We start from the raw sequence: 14,760 nt of genomic DNA, 5'->3' as shown, positions 1-14,760 counted from the left end.
TGGACTCCCCTTATTATTTACAGCCTTACATAGACAGTGGGAGTTGGCTGTACTGGGATCCAAATCCAGTATTCCGGATTGCAGCGCCTGTGATGCACCCTTCGAATTTGGAGTACGCCATGCCGCCACCGCGAAGAAAACACCATCATCATCATCGTCGTCATTATCGTGACGGGAACCACCGGAGGGTGGCCAGTGATCCTGGCGGAGCTCGACCTTGGAGCTTCAACCACGAGGTAAAGCGGCATCGTCGTGGTTATAGCTTCGATCAGAATATTTCAAGGTCGAATTTGGTGGACTCCGAGGAGCAGGCCAACGGATTAGCATCGACTCACGAGGAACATCGAGCTACGACCTTCAGAAAAGTGCCATGGCACCCCAACTTGCACATGTTGAAAATCAGACGAGCGTGAATAGCACCGTTAACATGTTAATCTTAAGCCGCTATACAGATTTAAAATTATTCTAACGTAACAACTTCGTTCTTGATGACTGGTAATGATGGTCGCTGAGAAAGCAATGTAACGAGATATATCAACCCTTTTTACAATGCTTGGTCAAAGGGTCGATAATCTTACAAAGTTGGTACAGTATATGTGCTTTGGATTGATTTACATTAATACACTAAATACAACGATTGATATGTAATTATAGAATTAAGGCCATATTAAGTTCATAATAATCTATATAATTATTATGTGTAAATAATTTAGAGAAGCTCATCAGCACTCATCATTACTGATTTTTGAGCGACTAATATTCTTATGTGCAATATTGTGTTTTTAATCAAATTTGTTATGTACAGATATAGATAGGTAATTGCGTTTATTTATCGCACTGTCTGTGCAGCAGCATATATGTGCACGTGACAGCTAGCCATTGAGATAGCGATGCATCTTGTGAAAGTTGATGAATTTTATATGTATTTCGATGCTCGACGATGCAATGCTTTCTCTTTCTTTACAGTATCTAATTGTAAGCGCATAATATTTTTTGTACATATTTATTGCAAGTCTCGCGAGAGATTTTGCGAGGAAGGAAACCGTGGGCGAATAAAGTTTCATAAGAATTATATAGAACGATTTTATTCATTTGTTAAATGATCGATTATGAAGAATATATAATATATAGATTATATTTAGACTAGCACATACCTTACCATATCTCTTTGTTAATCAATTAATGTATGATCTATCTATTTACTTTTTAAAAATGGTGTTTATTCATTAGCAGAACGGGAGCTGCGCTCAGTTAACGAAAGGCTTGCAGCAAGTGGTTTAATCAGAAAAATGTTTTATTGTTAAATTTGATGGAATCGGTTTTAGACGGATCCTTATTGTCTATTGCTAATAATTTTAAAAATGGAACACTTGATGATTCTTTTAGAATTTAGCCTTAAAGGTAATGCTATAAAATATATCTACTGTGTTCTGGATCCCTTATGCTTCCCTCAAACATGCATATGTTACGCGATAGTAATCATAAGAGGTGATGCATGCAGATACAGAAATAATTTACTGCGACATTGTTTCTAAAATGAATGATGTAACGCAAGTTCTGCTTAATCAGTCTTACATTTTTTTAATTGATACATATATATTTCTTTTTTAATCGTATATTGCATGTCGTTGAAGCGTTGAACAAGAACGATTACCATCACGTAACAAGGATTTAGCGCACCACAAGACAGTAGTGCTTATCGCAATGTTCCATTTAAGCATCGATCATAACATATATTTAATTACTCAAAGCAAAACTTAACACATAGAAATGTAAAAAAAAAAGGAAAAAACATTAATTCTATCATTACTGTGAGAGCTGGCCATTAGTGTTTACCATTGTTATAATAACGTAAAGGTTCACTATTGCCAAATGGTAGCCAACGTGTGCTTGAGAAATATCAGTTAATCTTTACATATAATCATATTACAATTATTACGCACATGCTATAGTAATTGGTAAAACAAGGAAAAGTTTTTAGTGAGGCTTTTGCTCAATGAGAATGTTTTAGAAGAGAGTTTCATTTAATCGAGACCAACATCGTCGTCGGTTGGGCCTGGTTTCGGAGGATTAGGTGATGGATTCGCACCAGCGAACGGAAAGCCACCTGGCATACCACCTGGCATTCCTGGGAAGCCCCCAGGCATGCCACTGCCACCGAATTGTGATGCTACTTTATTAATTAGAGCCATTATCTTAGGATTGTTCTGATATTTTAGTATCTTGCTTGGATTGGAAGAAATATCCTTGAATGCTTCTGCAACTTCAGGATCCTAAAAGAATAAAGATACATTAATTTTAATATACTCGATATTTTCTCTCGATAAAATTCTAATAGTCTTACCTGGAAGGCTTGCATAACCTCAGGGTCGTTTAGGAATTGGAAGAAATTTCCCATATTTGGTGGTGCACCGCTGGAATCGGTATTCGATGATTGGGTATTGTTGCTTTGACGCGCAGCCTCCTGAGCCTTCCTTGCATTTTTCAGTCGTTCTTGACGTTCCTTTTCCAATTTCTCTTGCATTTTGCGTTCTTTCTTCCTCTTATGCTCCTCGATCTTTTTCACCTGTAAAAAGAAAACTTTAAAAGCAACCGAAAATTTATCTTGGTAACAGTAAATTATTTTCCTTGAAATTAAGAAAAAGCGATAAATTAGTGTTGCACATTTTTGAGAGCTTTTCCTAAAAGTTAAATCATACAATAATGTAAAAAATGTCTACCGAAGATTTACGTACATATGACCTCACGCAATCCCTAGTTTATTATAGATCTCATAGCAAATGATTTAGCAAAGCATACATTTTGAAAAATGGGAAACCTCAATACTTTATCACTATTCAAACAAGTCCGCTCTAAATTTATTGCTAAATTCTACTAAACTCATAAGCTGAACGCTCTTGAACTCGTAATGTATAATAAGCTCGATGCGAAAGAAACTTATAAATAACGGCGCGAGTTGAGATAATATACAAGTGTCGCGTTTCGTGAAAAACTAGACAAGTGGTTTATTCACACCAAGCTAGGAAAAACAGTTTTCCATGAAAATTTAAATAAACTTAGAATATTGAAAATTAGAGAGAAAAGTGGGAAGAATTAACATTTGGATAAACGACGAAAAACAAGATTCTTTAGATGGAATTAAAAAGATATAAAAAAAGTAGAGATAAGTTGAGGGATAAAACGAATGTCTAAGAAAATACGTGATTCGTAAAAGATTGAGAGATGGATTGGAGAAGAGAAAAATAGGAGGGAGGGGAGAGAAGTTTTGCACGAGGAGCCACCTTATACGGCGGCGGCCCGGGCGTCTAAATATAAAGGCGCCCGACGTCGCGACGCTTCTCTCTGCCCAAAGCATACATCTTCTAGCCGAAAATTTTGCTTTCCCTCTTCCTCTCGTGCCTTAACATTTTCCATACCAATTTTGAAGTATTTGAATTCAGTAAATGAGATTCTCACTACTTCCAAAATTGTTATCAAATGTAAAAGAGAATCATAGAACATCTTCGACCACTATCCATCGTTTATAATTATTGACCAGGATTTAAGGTCATCCTTAGTTCTATCATAGATTTCAGCTGATCAACGCAAATAATTAAACGCTTAGGTTTTAAGAATAGGTTCGTGATTTAATTGGAGAGAGCCCGAGCCAAGCTGGGCTTAATGGCTCGATTCAAAATTTGCATCGATTCTTCGTAACCGTGTAATCTTGTCCTCGTATTACGCAAATCTTGCATTTTCAATATTAGTTCAAATTCAACAATTTGCACCTTGAGGAAAGCCAGATGAGTGACGGGCTTTCTTTGCGTAGCGAACAGCGATTGGAGGACGGGGTCGAGGATGACGTTTTAAGCCAGATCGAGCCAGGACTTTCCTCAGCTGAGGTTCGACACGGAGATAGAAATCAAATGCTGGGGAAACCGGGCTGAGATATTTTTAAATACTCGCTTCTATATGCATTACCCCCTACCTACTTGCATAAAACTAAAGCTTTTCGCATATACAGGGTGAGACACTTATGACGCCTCAGAGATAGAACATAAAACTTTGTTTATCTATATTAACTCTAAGATGAATATTTTGCACAAGATCCCTTTAAATACAAATAGAAAAAAGATTTGAAAAGGCTCTATGCAAAAATTGACATCTCTTATAGTTAACAAGATTACATCTTCTTACGTTTAAGACTAAGCTCTGATACTTTTTAAGTATCGCACTCTGTATAAGAATAATTAATTATTCATCTCACTGTTTCCATTAACAAGACTCTTTCGGTTTTACAATTTTTCAAATCATTAACAAACATCAGAATCTTTACGTGCTCGATGAGTTGAAATTTGGGTCCAGGTTAATTGTTCCTTAAAGTCTAGCTTAAAATTAGCCAGTCGTCCGTATATAGACGACCTTAAGACTAGGCTGAACTTGTTGCTTCCCACATCAATGTCATCGTGATTCTTCCCTACTCAAATTATTACTATATCATCCACAATATAATTCCAATATTCGCTACATTTTAGGTCAGCTTCACGCATGTATCCTTGACTGAGAAAATTTACAAATATAACGTAGTCTTGGTGAGCGGAGGGACGAAGAGCAACGAAGAGATCCTAGCTTTCGTCACTTATCTTAAAGGTCTCGGGCGAAGACTTTCTGGCCCGATTGGTTGGGGACAAAAGTAGTTGGCGAGGAGGAGGGGGAGAAGATTCGGTACAAAACAAGGAAGAGGAAGTTGTTAAATAAGGAAAGTGATGAGTCTGAGGGACGGTAGTGAAAGTAACAAGAAGAAATCAATAATGATTTAGGTAAAATAGAAGATAAAGAGATTAAAGATAATCAGACGAGGAAGGTGGGTAGAAAAGAAGTTTGTTAGATGAAGAAGGAAGAAGGGTAAATTGGTGGAAGCGAGAGAGATAAAGGGTAGGGGTTCCTCGAGGTTTGGCGGACAGTGAGGATGCCAGTTGTTAGTGGACGGGTTGGAGTCGTACGCGAATATCGAGTGTGAGGAGCTGCCAGCCTGGCTGCTGATCGCGTAGTGCCTAGTGAAACGAGATGACGGGCTCGCGACTGAGAACCGCGTTCTTCGCGGGCCTCTTTCTCGCCATCCTACTCGTCGCTCTCCACGGTGAGTGTCCATGCTCATGGTGATTCCTCCAATCTTCCAAGATATCTTTGCTAAAATAGTGATCCATCAGCTCTCACAATCTTCCATTTCATTCATTTTCAAAAAGATCAAGTCTCTGCTTCATCCACATCGGTCATCTTCTTATCCCTCCTCTATAAGGAGTACCACAAACATATTCCAATAATTCTGACTTAGATCCTTCGAATAGCAGAGCTCCGGTATCCTTCGAGTGTTCATGGTTTAACAAAGTCCTGTGAAAAATAAGTTCATCAGTATCGATTCATAATGGATTTTAAGAATTTTTAAGGCCATAAGCAACGTTGCTGTACGGATACTGACGTCTCGTGACGATTCACTGGGGGAGGTCAATGTTACGTAATGCCCTAGCAGGCGTCATTGCTTCCTAGTTCTAGCCGTGTGGCTTCTGGCCATATTATCGAATCACGAAAATCAATCACTTCCAACTCGTGACGGCTGCTCCCACGTGAAATTTCATAGTACAGGTTGTAGCGAATAGAAACAAACACAATTGCCTGTACGATGCTTGGAATCTCTCATCATTCCAAAGAAAGAGACAGAGAGAGAGAGAGAGAGAGAGAGAGAGAGAGAGAGAGAGAGAGAGAGAGGGAGAGAGAGAGAGAAAGGGGAGGGAGAGTTACATAATGGAAGAGATTCAGGTTCATGCCAGGAAAATATACCGCGGAAGCCGATTAGTTTAATTAAAGGGACAGCTCGCGTCAGTGGGGTTTAATATAGAGCTGGTGAATGTATAGGACAATATATTATTAGGAATGATGCGCAAAGTTGGTTGGATTTTCTGAAAAGTTGATGCTCGGAATCAGCCAAAAAACGAGAGATGCTGTGCAAGTACGGAACAAAACTAGAAATTCTATCTTTAACCGTCTCAGCATGCTTGCCAAACGGCAGCTGCTACCTTCCAGTCCTATCAATCGTTTCTCTCTTGAATTTTCTGTTTCGTGCATTGTATGCACGAGAAGACATGAATCAAATAAAATGCAACGAAGATCTATGTAGTACAATAATGAATACTTTCTTCCTTCCAACTGTACAACAACCAGTGTTCTCCAAATAACAATTAGCAGCGAGTGACGTTAATTACACTTAGCAGACATTAATGGTTATTTTTATCCAGTTGATAAAAATACTATTTGCATTTCCAATATATAAATATTTTCGAGGACTGCCCGGCTGAAAGCCACCTACCCACCGCTAAACTTAGAAGACGGTCTCGTCCCAACTACCAGCTGCAAAGATCGTATCGACGTTGCAGTTTTTTTATCAAACTTACATTTTGATAATTAATGGAACAGCAAATTAGAGGCTCGTAAAAACATTTGCCAACTCTCTTACATATTGACGATGACAGCGTCCTTTTTCAGGAAGTTTTACAATTTATTTCAGCCTAGAAGTACGTCACAATGACGTAGGAGCGATTAGCATTCTTCATTAGGAGTAGAAGAAGCAGTCGTAGAAGAACGAGACAAAAAGTCCATATCGATGAGAGTTGGCAATCGTACAAGAAATGTGGTTGGATTTGGACTTGCATTGTGAATCGATGGTAGGTGAGTCAGGGGTTTGATCGGTTGATTCAATAGAATGTTGGTAGACAGGTCGAGGAGTGTTTGGTGATGAGCAGCTGTCATTGTTCGTGCGTACCGCACGACACAGCGGACAGAAGCGACTTTGACAAGATCTTGCGTCACCTCAGTGAGATATTTGAGGCAGTCGCGTGGCGTTAAACCTTCCACCACCGAGTTATCCGCACCTCAGCGAGTTATCTAATCTGGTACGGCTGCTTTTGGCACCGGCAGAGCCCGGCGTGCTCGAGACACTGAAATTTCTTCGTGGAATTTTTGGCAACCATCTACCAACGATCATACGTAGAAGCTTCCTCATGTTCACTCTTACTCTCTCCTCTAATAAATACTTTCTTCTCCAAAGAATTTGAAATTCTTCTCGATACACAGGAGTGATACATATTTTGCTTTGTTCTCCAGGAGTTCAAGGCGAAGAAGTGCCCTCGGAGGATCTGTGCCGACCTTATATTGAGAAAGCCCTGAAGGATCTTGGCACAGGTAACGCTAAATTTTTCATCAAACATTTGTAGAAAAGGCTGTGCCTGCTTTACGTTGCATTCTTTGTAGGATCTTTGGAACACAGCAGTGCTGAGGTTGATGGTGGCGACGAGGCAAGCCCCGAAGAAGCAGCTGAAGTAGCTAGTGAAGAGGTCAGTCAAAGACTCATCAATCATCTGAAATGGAAGGAAAGTTTCGAAATTAAAACAGGCTAAATTTATGTTTCAGGGTGTTGAGAAGACGAGCGACTCTACGGAAGCAGAGACTGGATCTGAAGAAGTCGAAGATGAAGCAGAACATGCTGAATCTGCTGAAGGTCGAATCGAGGAAGAAACTGATGAAGAAAAGAACGAGGGTAGCGAGGAGACTGTTGAGGGCGAATCTGTTCAAGTCTCCATTGAAGATCAGGAAAACGTAACTCCAGCTGATGAAAGTGCGGAAACTCTTCAACAAGGTACCAACATCGAACACACATTATTTTTTGGAAATTAACACTTTTTAGGATTTTCCATTGCAGAAGGAAGTGATGAGAAAAAATCCGATGAAGCTGCCGATGAGTCAGTGGAAGAGGCTAAAACAGAAGAACAATCTGATGAAGAAGTTGAGAAATCAGCTGAAGAGGGGAAAGGAGATGGTGAACAGTCCGTGGAGGAAGCATCTGACGAAAGAAAATCCGACGAAGTAAAAGACGAAACCGCCGAAGACGAAGCTGACAGCGATGGAGAAGCCGGCAAAAAAGAAGAGGATTCGGGACAGACTGAAGAATCGAAGGAGGAATCAGAGAAACTGCAGGAGACTAGCGTGGAAGCTCGATCCGAGGAGGATAGTCAAATAGAGGCGAGCGAGAATCAGGGTGAAAGTCAGGAAGTTGCTGATGCAACTGAAGAAGATACTGGAGAGAAGCAGGATAGTACCGAAGGTGAGAAGGATGAGGAGAGTATCGAAGAAGCTGCTTCTGCCGGATCGCCACAAGCTGATTCAGAACTTTTATCAAGAACCAAACGAGAGAAGAGAGACTCTGAAGAGGAGCAATCAGGGGAGGATGGTAATAAATCCAATTCTGGAGAAGAAGGTAAATTAAGATTTTAAATTTTGATACTGACATTTGTTGAAATCTCTTATAATACAAGTGAACGATACTTCATTAGCTACCCAGAGTGAGGAGGAACCTACACCTGAGGAGGAATTAATTCAAGAGATAGAGATACCTGAAAATCTCAGACCTCGTGAACACATAAATCAATTACTAAGGCTGGACGAGGAGAATGAGGAGAAAGAGAGTGCTATTGAAAAAACTGCTGATATTATACTTAGAGATTTGAAAAGATTATACGATAATGCTATTCAGCCTTTGGAGACGCTCTATAAGTATAGAGATCTCAGTAACAGGCACTTTGGAGGTAAGACATTGAAAATAGGAACTAATACTATTTATGTACAAATTAATAATTTCATTGCAATAACACAGATCCTGAAATATTTTCCAAACCATTGGTCCTTTTCATGGGACCATGGAGTGGTGGAAAATCTTCCATTATCAACTATTTGCTTGACATAGAGTACACAGCAACTGCTCTGAGAACAGGTACAGAGATAATAGAAAAATTAAGTAAACCAAATAAAAATTATTACACTTTTATCATAATCTTTTCGAAATTTAGGAGCAGAACCTTCTCCAGCCTACTTTAACATTGTGATGCATGGTGAAGAACAGGAAATTCTTGATGGCACACAATTAGCAGCGGACTGGACATTTTCTGGCTTACAAAAGTTTGGCCAAGGAATGTTAGATCGTCTCAAGGGTCTGCGATTGAATAATAAGTTGCTGGAAAAAGTGAGTTGTTCCAGATGAAAGCAAAGAGAAAAAGAGAGAGATAAAAGACAACTGTTGCTCATGGCTTGCCAATAATTCTGTAGGTAAACATAGTTGAGATCCCAGGCATCTTGGAGATAAGAAAACAAGTTCAACGTTTGTTTCCTTTCAACGATGCTTGCCAATGGTTCATAGATCGTGCCGACATCATCTTTTTGGTCTACGATCCCTCGAAGCTCGACGTTGGCCCCGAAACAGAAGCCATTCTTGATCAACTGAAAGGTCGAGAATATCAGGTTAAAAAACTCATCCTTTAGAAAATAATATAAGTTTCAGAATTCTAAACATGAAAATTTTTAGACAAGAATAATATTGAACAAAGCGGATCAAGTGAAACCTGAAGAACTTATGCGAGTACAGGGAGCGTTGATTTGGAATATTTCACCACTGATGTCCAGCGCCGAGCCACCAATAATGTATTCCACTTCGCTATGGTCCTTGCCATATGAAGCTGGAGCCCCAACCAGATTACTCTATGCTCAGGAGCGTGCATTCCTCAGGGATTTACGATCGGCTATCGATAAACGAGTCGAACACAAGATAGCCAGTGCTAGACGATTTGCCGTAAGTCATTGTTCATGCTTAATCGAGGAGTCCTTTAAAAATTAAGCCTTAACTTTGAAATTCTTTGTGCAAAGGTACGAGTTCGTAATCACGCAAAAATGGTGGATTGCTACTTGACGACATACTACAATCACAAGACATTCTTTGGTAACAAGAAGGAAATCAGTGACAAGATAATCGAGAATCCACAGGATTATCACATCTACGAAGGTCTCAGTACGTTAACAAACATCTCTCGCTACGATCTTCCGGATCCAGATGTTTACAGAGACTTCTTCCGATTGAATCCATTGTACGACTTCCAATTGCTAAGCTCGACTTGCACATACTTCAGGGGTTGCCCGATCAACAGGCTGGACGTTGCTATTGCTTATGATTTACCAGAACTGGTTGGAAAATATAAGAAGTCTGTTGAAGCAGTGATACACGAAGCTGGGTCCAACAGTCCTTCCAGTTGAGTTTGATTTAACAGTTGAAGATGACGCAGCTCTTGATATCATACAAAGCATAGGAAAAGCCTCCAATCTGCATCGAATGAACCACTGGATGGTTTTTTGAAAGAGGCGACGCTGGTCGCAATATGTTCTATATTTGTTCATGGTACCAAGGTCCCCGTCTTGATTACTGAAAGGCAGTGGCTGCCTGGGTTGGATGATCTTCAAACTCCGCGAGTATCGAGCTGAGAACGGTCTTCAACATAGTGTCAACTCCAGTTTCTTTGAATTGTCTTATAAATATTTTGTTGCTGGCCATCCAACCTTGTGAGAACTGACCCTTTGTGGTTATTGCAGTATCGCACAGAAATTAAATAATAGAGACGAGGAAAGGTTCTCACGATGTAAGGACCAACATTTCCAGGTTTTTGCCATCTCCTTGTTAAATAAGTAAGCTCTGACGCCAAGAGTTCTTGTATTGAGAGATTGGTCCGAGTTTGCCATTCCTGTACAGAACGGACAGTGAGCGTTCCCTTTAAAGCGTGTTCCAGACAGTCTTCAACAGGATCTTTAGTGCAACCTCCGGTATCCGCGTTCCTTCCTGACACACATCGACTGAAGAGAATTGAAGCAGTATGACTGCAAAGTGAATTACTTTCGAGGCAATAGTCCTTAAACTATCGTATACTGCCGCGTCACTTTGTCCTTAAACATGACGAGACATATTTGTAATTGTGTAAAAATACCTTCATTACAAGTAATACTCAAATTGTGTTCTTATTAAAAAAAATCTTACCAATAAAAACAGTTTGAATGCTTCGAGCATAATTGTGAAAGTAAATTTTCTGGTACAATTCTTACATTTTAAGAGAAATTTGTTTATTATTTTGAATTTCAATTCCTATGCAGTGAACATTAAAAATTTTTTCCACTCTCTGTTCAATAATATAAATTTATCTCTAATGCGTATAACATTATTTATCTACTATCTATTACCTTCATTTAGGGTAACTCTGATAATATGATCAGAAACCCTTCACTTTTCACACATATACTTGAACTTGTGATTTATGTACAGCAGATTCAACTTTCTGTGGGACATTATATACTGATAATGTCTCTGAATATAATTATTAATTAATTTGCAAATATATAGATTCGTTATTATAGATATTTATTATCAACAATTGTTATCATTATTATATTTATTATTATTACTCTACTACCAATACTACTCCTGTTATTATTATGTAAAGTGTATTTGTTCAATAAGAATAATATCTTTTAATATAAGCAGCAGTATTTACTTTAAGGAATCTTATAATGTAAATTGTAATTTATTGTATAGGGGAATGTGATTTTTAAATAATATGTATGCTGTGAAAATCATTTGCATATAGATCTAAACTACTACCTATGAATCAGCCTGAATTTTGTAGTTAGATAATAATGATACCAAAATACTGATTGGAATCATTCTATGTTAAAAAAAATAAAATACTTGGATTAACTTAATTAAAAAATCTTCCAGAATTATGAACTTTGGGACATTTTGCCTAGACAATTCTCAGTTTACATTTCTTTTTATGTACTCGAATTGTAATTTATTTTGTGATTATTTCTGCTCTAAAGACCATACTGTTTTGAATGTAACAGTTGATAATTCTAATTATCAAAACAAAATAAATCCTGTGTGCTGTTGATAATCAAATTTAATAACAAATAAATTAAAGAATTTTCATTTATAATGAAGAAGTCTTATCAAATATTGAAAGCAAAAATTTTGAATTAAAAATAAATTTTTTTAAAGTACTTACATTTGGTGTAATTTCACGTAGCCATTCATCAGCTTGTTCATCAAAGTCAAATCTACAAGCAAGACGAAGATCAGTGGCTGCTTCTTCCCATTTTCCAAGAAGCTGAAAAGCTCTGCCCCTAAACTTATGAGCTGCTGCACTGTCAGGATTCAGTTCCAAAGCCCTTTCACAGTCACGAATGCAAGCATTAGGCTTGCCTACGAGCAAGTAAATTTGTCCACGTTTTGTGTACATTAATGGAGTTTGTGGGTTAAGTTTTATGGCTTCTGTATAAAGTTTTAAGGCCTTCTCATAGTCTTTTTCCATAAAAGCTGATACAGCTTCAGATCTTTTGTTATGAGCTTCAGCAATTTGATCATCATTTGGGTTAAAGTTAGGATCTCCCATTTCCTGAGGAGAATCATTGTCTGGTGCTAAAAAAAAATGAAGTTCAAAGTCAGCCTCATGAAGATGAATTTTACTAATAATTATAAATATTTAATATAATTACTGATAACTCCAGTCATATCTAATTCTACATCGCTCTCTTCAGATTCTTCTTCAGGTTCAGGCTCTGGTTCTGGTTCTGATTCTTTAGGCTTGCTATCAAACTGATTCTTAACATTTGGTGGAACTTCACTAGCATCTTCTGGAACTTTTCCACCAAAATGTTCAATGAATGATTTTATGAAGGCCAGATTTGGTAGTTGCAAAAGTCCTGGATTGCTTGTAATTAGAGTTAGTACTGATTTTAAAAGATTAAGATTTTCCTGGCTCATTGAATCAGCCATTTTTATCTACAAAATAAAGGGAGGTTAATAATAAGTTTATCACTCAAGGCCAAAGCCGGTTGTAAATAAGCATGACTATTAAAAAGAAAATATTCTTACCGGTTCAGATAAAAACTAGCAAATAAGAAATATATAGATCTCGATGATGAGATTACAAGTTCTAACCACAGAACTAAGAAATTTTTATAAAAATCTTAGAATTTAAGCAAGCAACTTGCGAAATGCGATATATCAGAATCAGAATATTCAGAATAATCTCGTGTGTAAAATCCTGATATCCGTCACCACATAATTGCTCATAATACACATATGCAAACTGAGATGGGAAGCCGCAACGTTCGTAACCATTCGTAACTAACCGGCATGTAGATGTATGGCATCCCTTGATACATTTAGGAACCGCGTTAGTTGATCCCCTATTCCATCTAAATATTCCAATCATTCAGTTTTAACGTAACCGAACGGCTAACTTCAAGTCAGAGCAAGCAACTTTCCAGCCTGAAATCCCGTGTGAATAAGGTTGTCTACTTGTCTTTAGGAATCCTTCTTCGATGTAAAATGGTAATATTGATATTGTGCCGAATTTCTCATAGGTTATGAATTGAAATAATAACATTGGATCTCTTTTAGTATTCCTTAGTTCATAAGGTCGAAAATGCTCATGAAGATAGTATCTGGACGTGTGCTTGGGGTTGTCCGAAAAGAAAGAAAGATACACTTCCAGAAAATGAAGATTCACGGTAAAGTAAGATTAATCATAGAATATAAGAACTAGTTTGTACCCGGTTAACTTTACAGAGATTCTATGCGTTCGAATGAAGAAGAAATTGCAGAATATTTAGTAACTGGTTCTGTCGATGATTCTGTGAAAGTATGGGAGCAAAGAGATAAGAGCTTACATTTAAAACACAAATTAACTGGACATGCTTTGGGTGTAGTATCAGTAGCTGTCAGTTCAGATGGAGCAAGTATGTATTACATTAGAATTAAAACAATTCATATATTTGTATTATTAAAAAACTACTTGTTTTGTAGAATGTGCATCTAGTTCTCTAGATTCCAGTTTAAAGCTATGGAATTTGGAAGATGGAGAATTAATATCAAGTATTGGAGTTGGACCAGTTGAGATATGGACAGTAGTTTTTTCTCCGGATGATAAGTTTATAGTATCTGGTAGTCATGCTGGGAAAATACATTTGTATGGTACTGAAAGTGGCAAACAAGAACAGTCATTAGACACAAGAGGAGGGAAATTTACATTAAGTGTTGCCTGTGTAAGTTTTAATTATTAAAATCAATTATGATACTGCAGTTAGATATTAATTTCACTCATGATTTTAGAGCCCTGATGGAAAATACATAGCCAGTGGTGCGATAGATGGAATTATAAATATTTTTGATGTAACGTATGGCAAGGTACTACGTACACTAGAAGGTATAAATATTTTTTAGCAGAATTCAATAAAATCTTTAAAACCTTTGTAATATTTAAACTTTTTTCAGGACATGCAATGCCTATTAGATCTTTATGCTTCTCACCAGATTCTCAATTATTGTTAACTGCATCCGATGATGGTCATATGAAATTATATGATGTTAAAGATGCTACTGTAGTTGGCACAATGTCAGGCCATGGATCTTGGGTGTTGGGTGTTGCATTCTCACCAGATGGACAAAATTTTGTTTCTGCCAGTTCAGATACTACAGTTAAAGTGTGGGAAGTTGCCAAAAGACAATGCTTACACACATTTAGGGAACATACAGATCAGGTAATGAGATTTTATCAAACATTTTTTGCTAGTTCTAAATTCAATTTTATACTTTGTATCCATAGGTGTGGGCGGTAAAGTACCATGCTGAAAAAAATCATATGATAGCGTCTGTATCCGAAGATAAAAGTATTAATTTATACGAGTGTCCTAAGTGAAATGTATTTTTTTTATTATTAATAAAATTGCATATATAATATGCTTTTTTTTTATTTGTCTAAAGGATGGTTATAAAGGATTTAAAATTTTCTATGTACAGAAGAAATTCTATTTGCTATAAATTTTATTGTACCAGAATTAGTAGTATACAAATCATTA

The 14,760-nt window shown here is 37.5% G+C and overlaps 3 protein-coding genes across 3 annotated transcripts; 2 read left to right on the top strand and 1 right to left on the bottom strand.

The window, feature by feature from the left end:
- Positions 1 to 1,069: 1,069 nt before the first annotated feature.
- LOC136777602 (putative protein FAM10A4) lies at positions 1,070 to 13,004 on the bottom strand. Its single transcript, XM_066734035.1, has 5 exons — positions 12,773 to 13,004; positions 12,394 to 12,679; positions 11,904 to 12,316; positions 2,345 to 2,566; positions 1,070 to 2,273 (listed from the first exon to the last, which is right to left on the bottom strand). The coding sequence occupies exons 2-5, from the start codon at positions 12,671 to 12,673 to the stop codon at positions 2,025 to 2,027; spliced, it is 1,164 nt and encodes a 387-aa protein (XP_066590132.1). The 5' UTR covers positions 12,674 to 12,679; positions 12,773 to 13,004; the 3' UTR covers positions 1,070 to 2,024.
- On the top strand, positions 4,776 to 10,927 carry LOC136777605 (sarcalumenin). The gene is made up of 11 exons (XM_066734037.1): positions 4,776 to 5,119; positions 7,138 to 7,215; positions 7,285 to 7,367; positions 7,444 to 7,669; positions 7,733 to 8,287; positions 8,364 to 8,615; positions 8,684 to 8,800; positions 8,877 to 9,049; positions 9,133 to 9,324; positions 9,389 to 9,652; positions 9,727 to 10,927. Exons 1-11 carry the CDS (start codon positions 5,047 to 5,049, stop codon positions 10,108 to 10,110), a joined length of 2,397 nt encoding a protein of 798 aa, XP_066590134.1. The 5' UTR covers positions 4,776 to 5,046; the 3' UTR covers positions 10,111 to 10,927.
- A 90-nt stretch (positions 13,005 to 13,094) lies between the features above and the next one.
- Positions 13,095 to 14,680, top strand: LOC136777604 (superkiller complex protein 8). Its single transcript, XM_066734036.1, has 7 exons — positions 13,095 to 13,234; positions 13,304 to 13,413; positions 13,472 to 13,641; positions 13,709 to 13,947; positions 14,015 to 14,108; positions 14,177 to 14,442; positions 14,508 to 14,680. Exons 1-7 carry the CDS (start codon positions 13,232 to 13,234, stop codon positions 14,598 to 14,600), a joined length of 975 nt encoding a protein of 324 aa, XP_066590133.1. The 5' UTR covers positions 13,095 to 13,231; the 3' UTR covers positions 14,601 to 14,680.
- Positions 14,681 to 14,760: the final 80 nt, after the last annotated feature.

Source organism: Prorops nasuta, unplaced genomic scaffold (assembly GCF_024137725.1).
Source record: "Prorops nasuta isolate Cenicafe-Biocafe unplaced genomic scaffold, Cenicafe_Pnas_1.2 PNAS00011, whole genome shotgun sequence".
In the NCBI taxonomy this organism is placed as follows: Eukaryota; Metazoa; Arthropoda; class Insecta; order Hymenoptera; family Bethylidae; genus Prorops; species Prorops nasuta.
The sequence above is the reverse complement of the archived record's forward strand: the minus strand, read 5'-3'. Positions and strand labels throughout refer to the sequence as shown.

Bases quoted from the DNA above. Each gene is read 5' to 3' on its own strand.
- LOC136777604 (XM_066734036.1), top strand. The intron at 13,414-13,471 runs GTAAAGTAAGAT...TTAACTTTACAG, and splicing joins CCAGAAAATGAAGATTCACG to AGATTCTATGCGTTCGAATG. The intron at 14,443-14,507 runs GTAATGAGATTT...TTGTATCCATAG, and splicing joins TTAGGGAACATACAGATCAG to GTGTGGGCGGTAAAGTACCA.
- LOC136777605 (XM_066734037.1), top strand. From the start codon at position 5,047: ATGACGGGCTCGCGACTGAGAACCGCGTTCTTCGCGGGCCTCTTTCTC. The intron at 7,216-7,284 runs GTAACGCTAAAT...CATTCTTTGTAG, and splicing joins CCTGAAGGATCTTGGCACAG to GATCTTTGGAACACAGCAGT. The intron at 9,325-9,388 runs GTTAAAAAACTC...GAAAATTTTTAG, and splicing joins TGAAAGGTCGAGAATATCAG to ACAAGAATAATATTGAACAA.
- LOC136777602 (XM_066734035.1), bottom strand. From the start codon at position 12,673: ATGGCTGATTCAATGAGCCAGGAAAATCTTAATCTTTTAAAATCAGTA. The intron at 12,317-12,393 runs GTAATTATATTA...ATTTTTTTTTAG, and splicing joins AGATATGACTGGAGTTATCA to CACCAGACAATGATTCTCCT. The intron at 2,274-2,344 runs GTAAGACTATTA...TTATTCTTTTAG, and splicing joins AGGTTATGCAAGCCTTCCAG to GATCCTGAAGTTGCAGAAGC.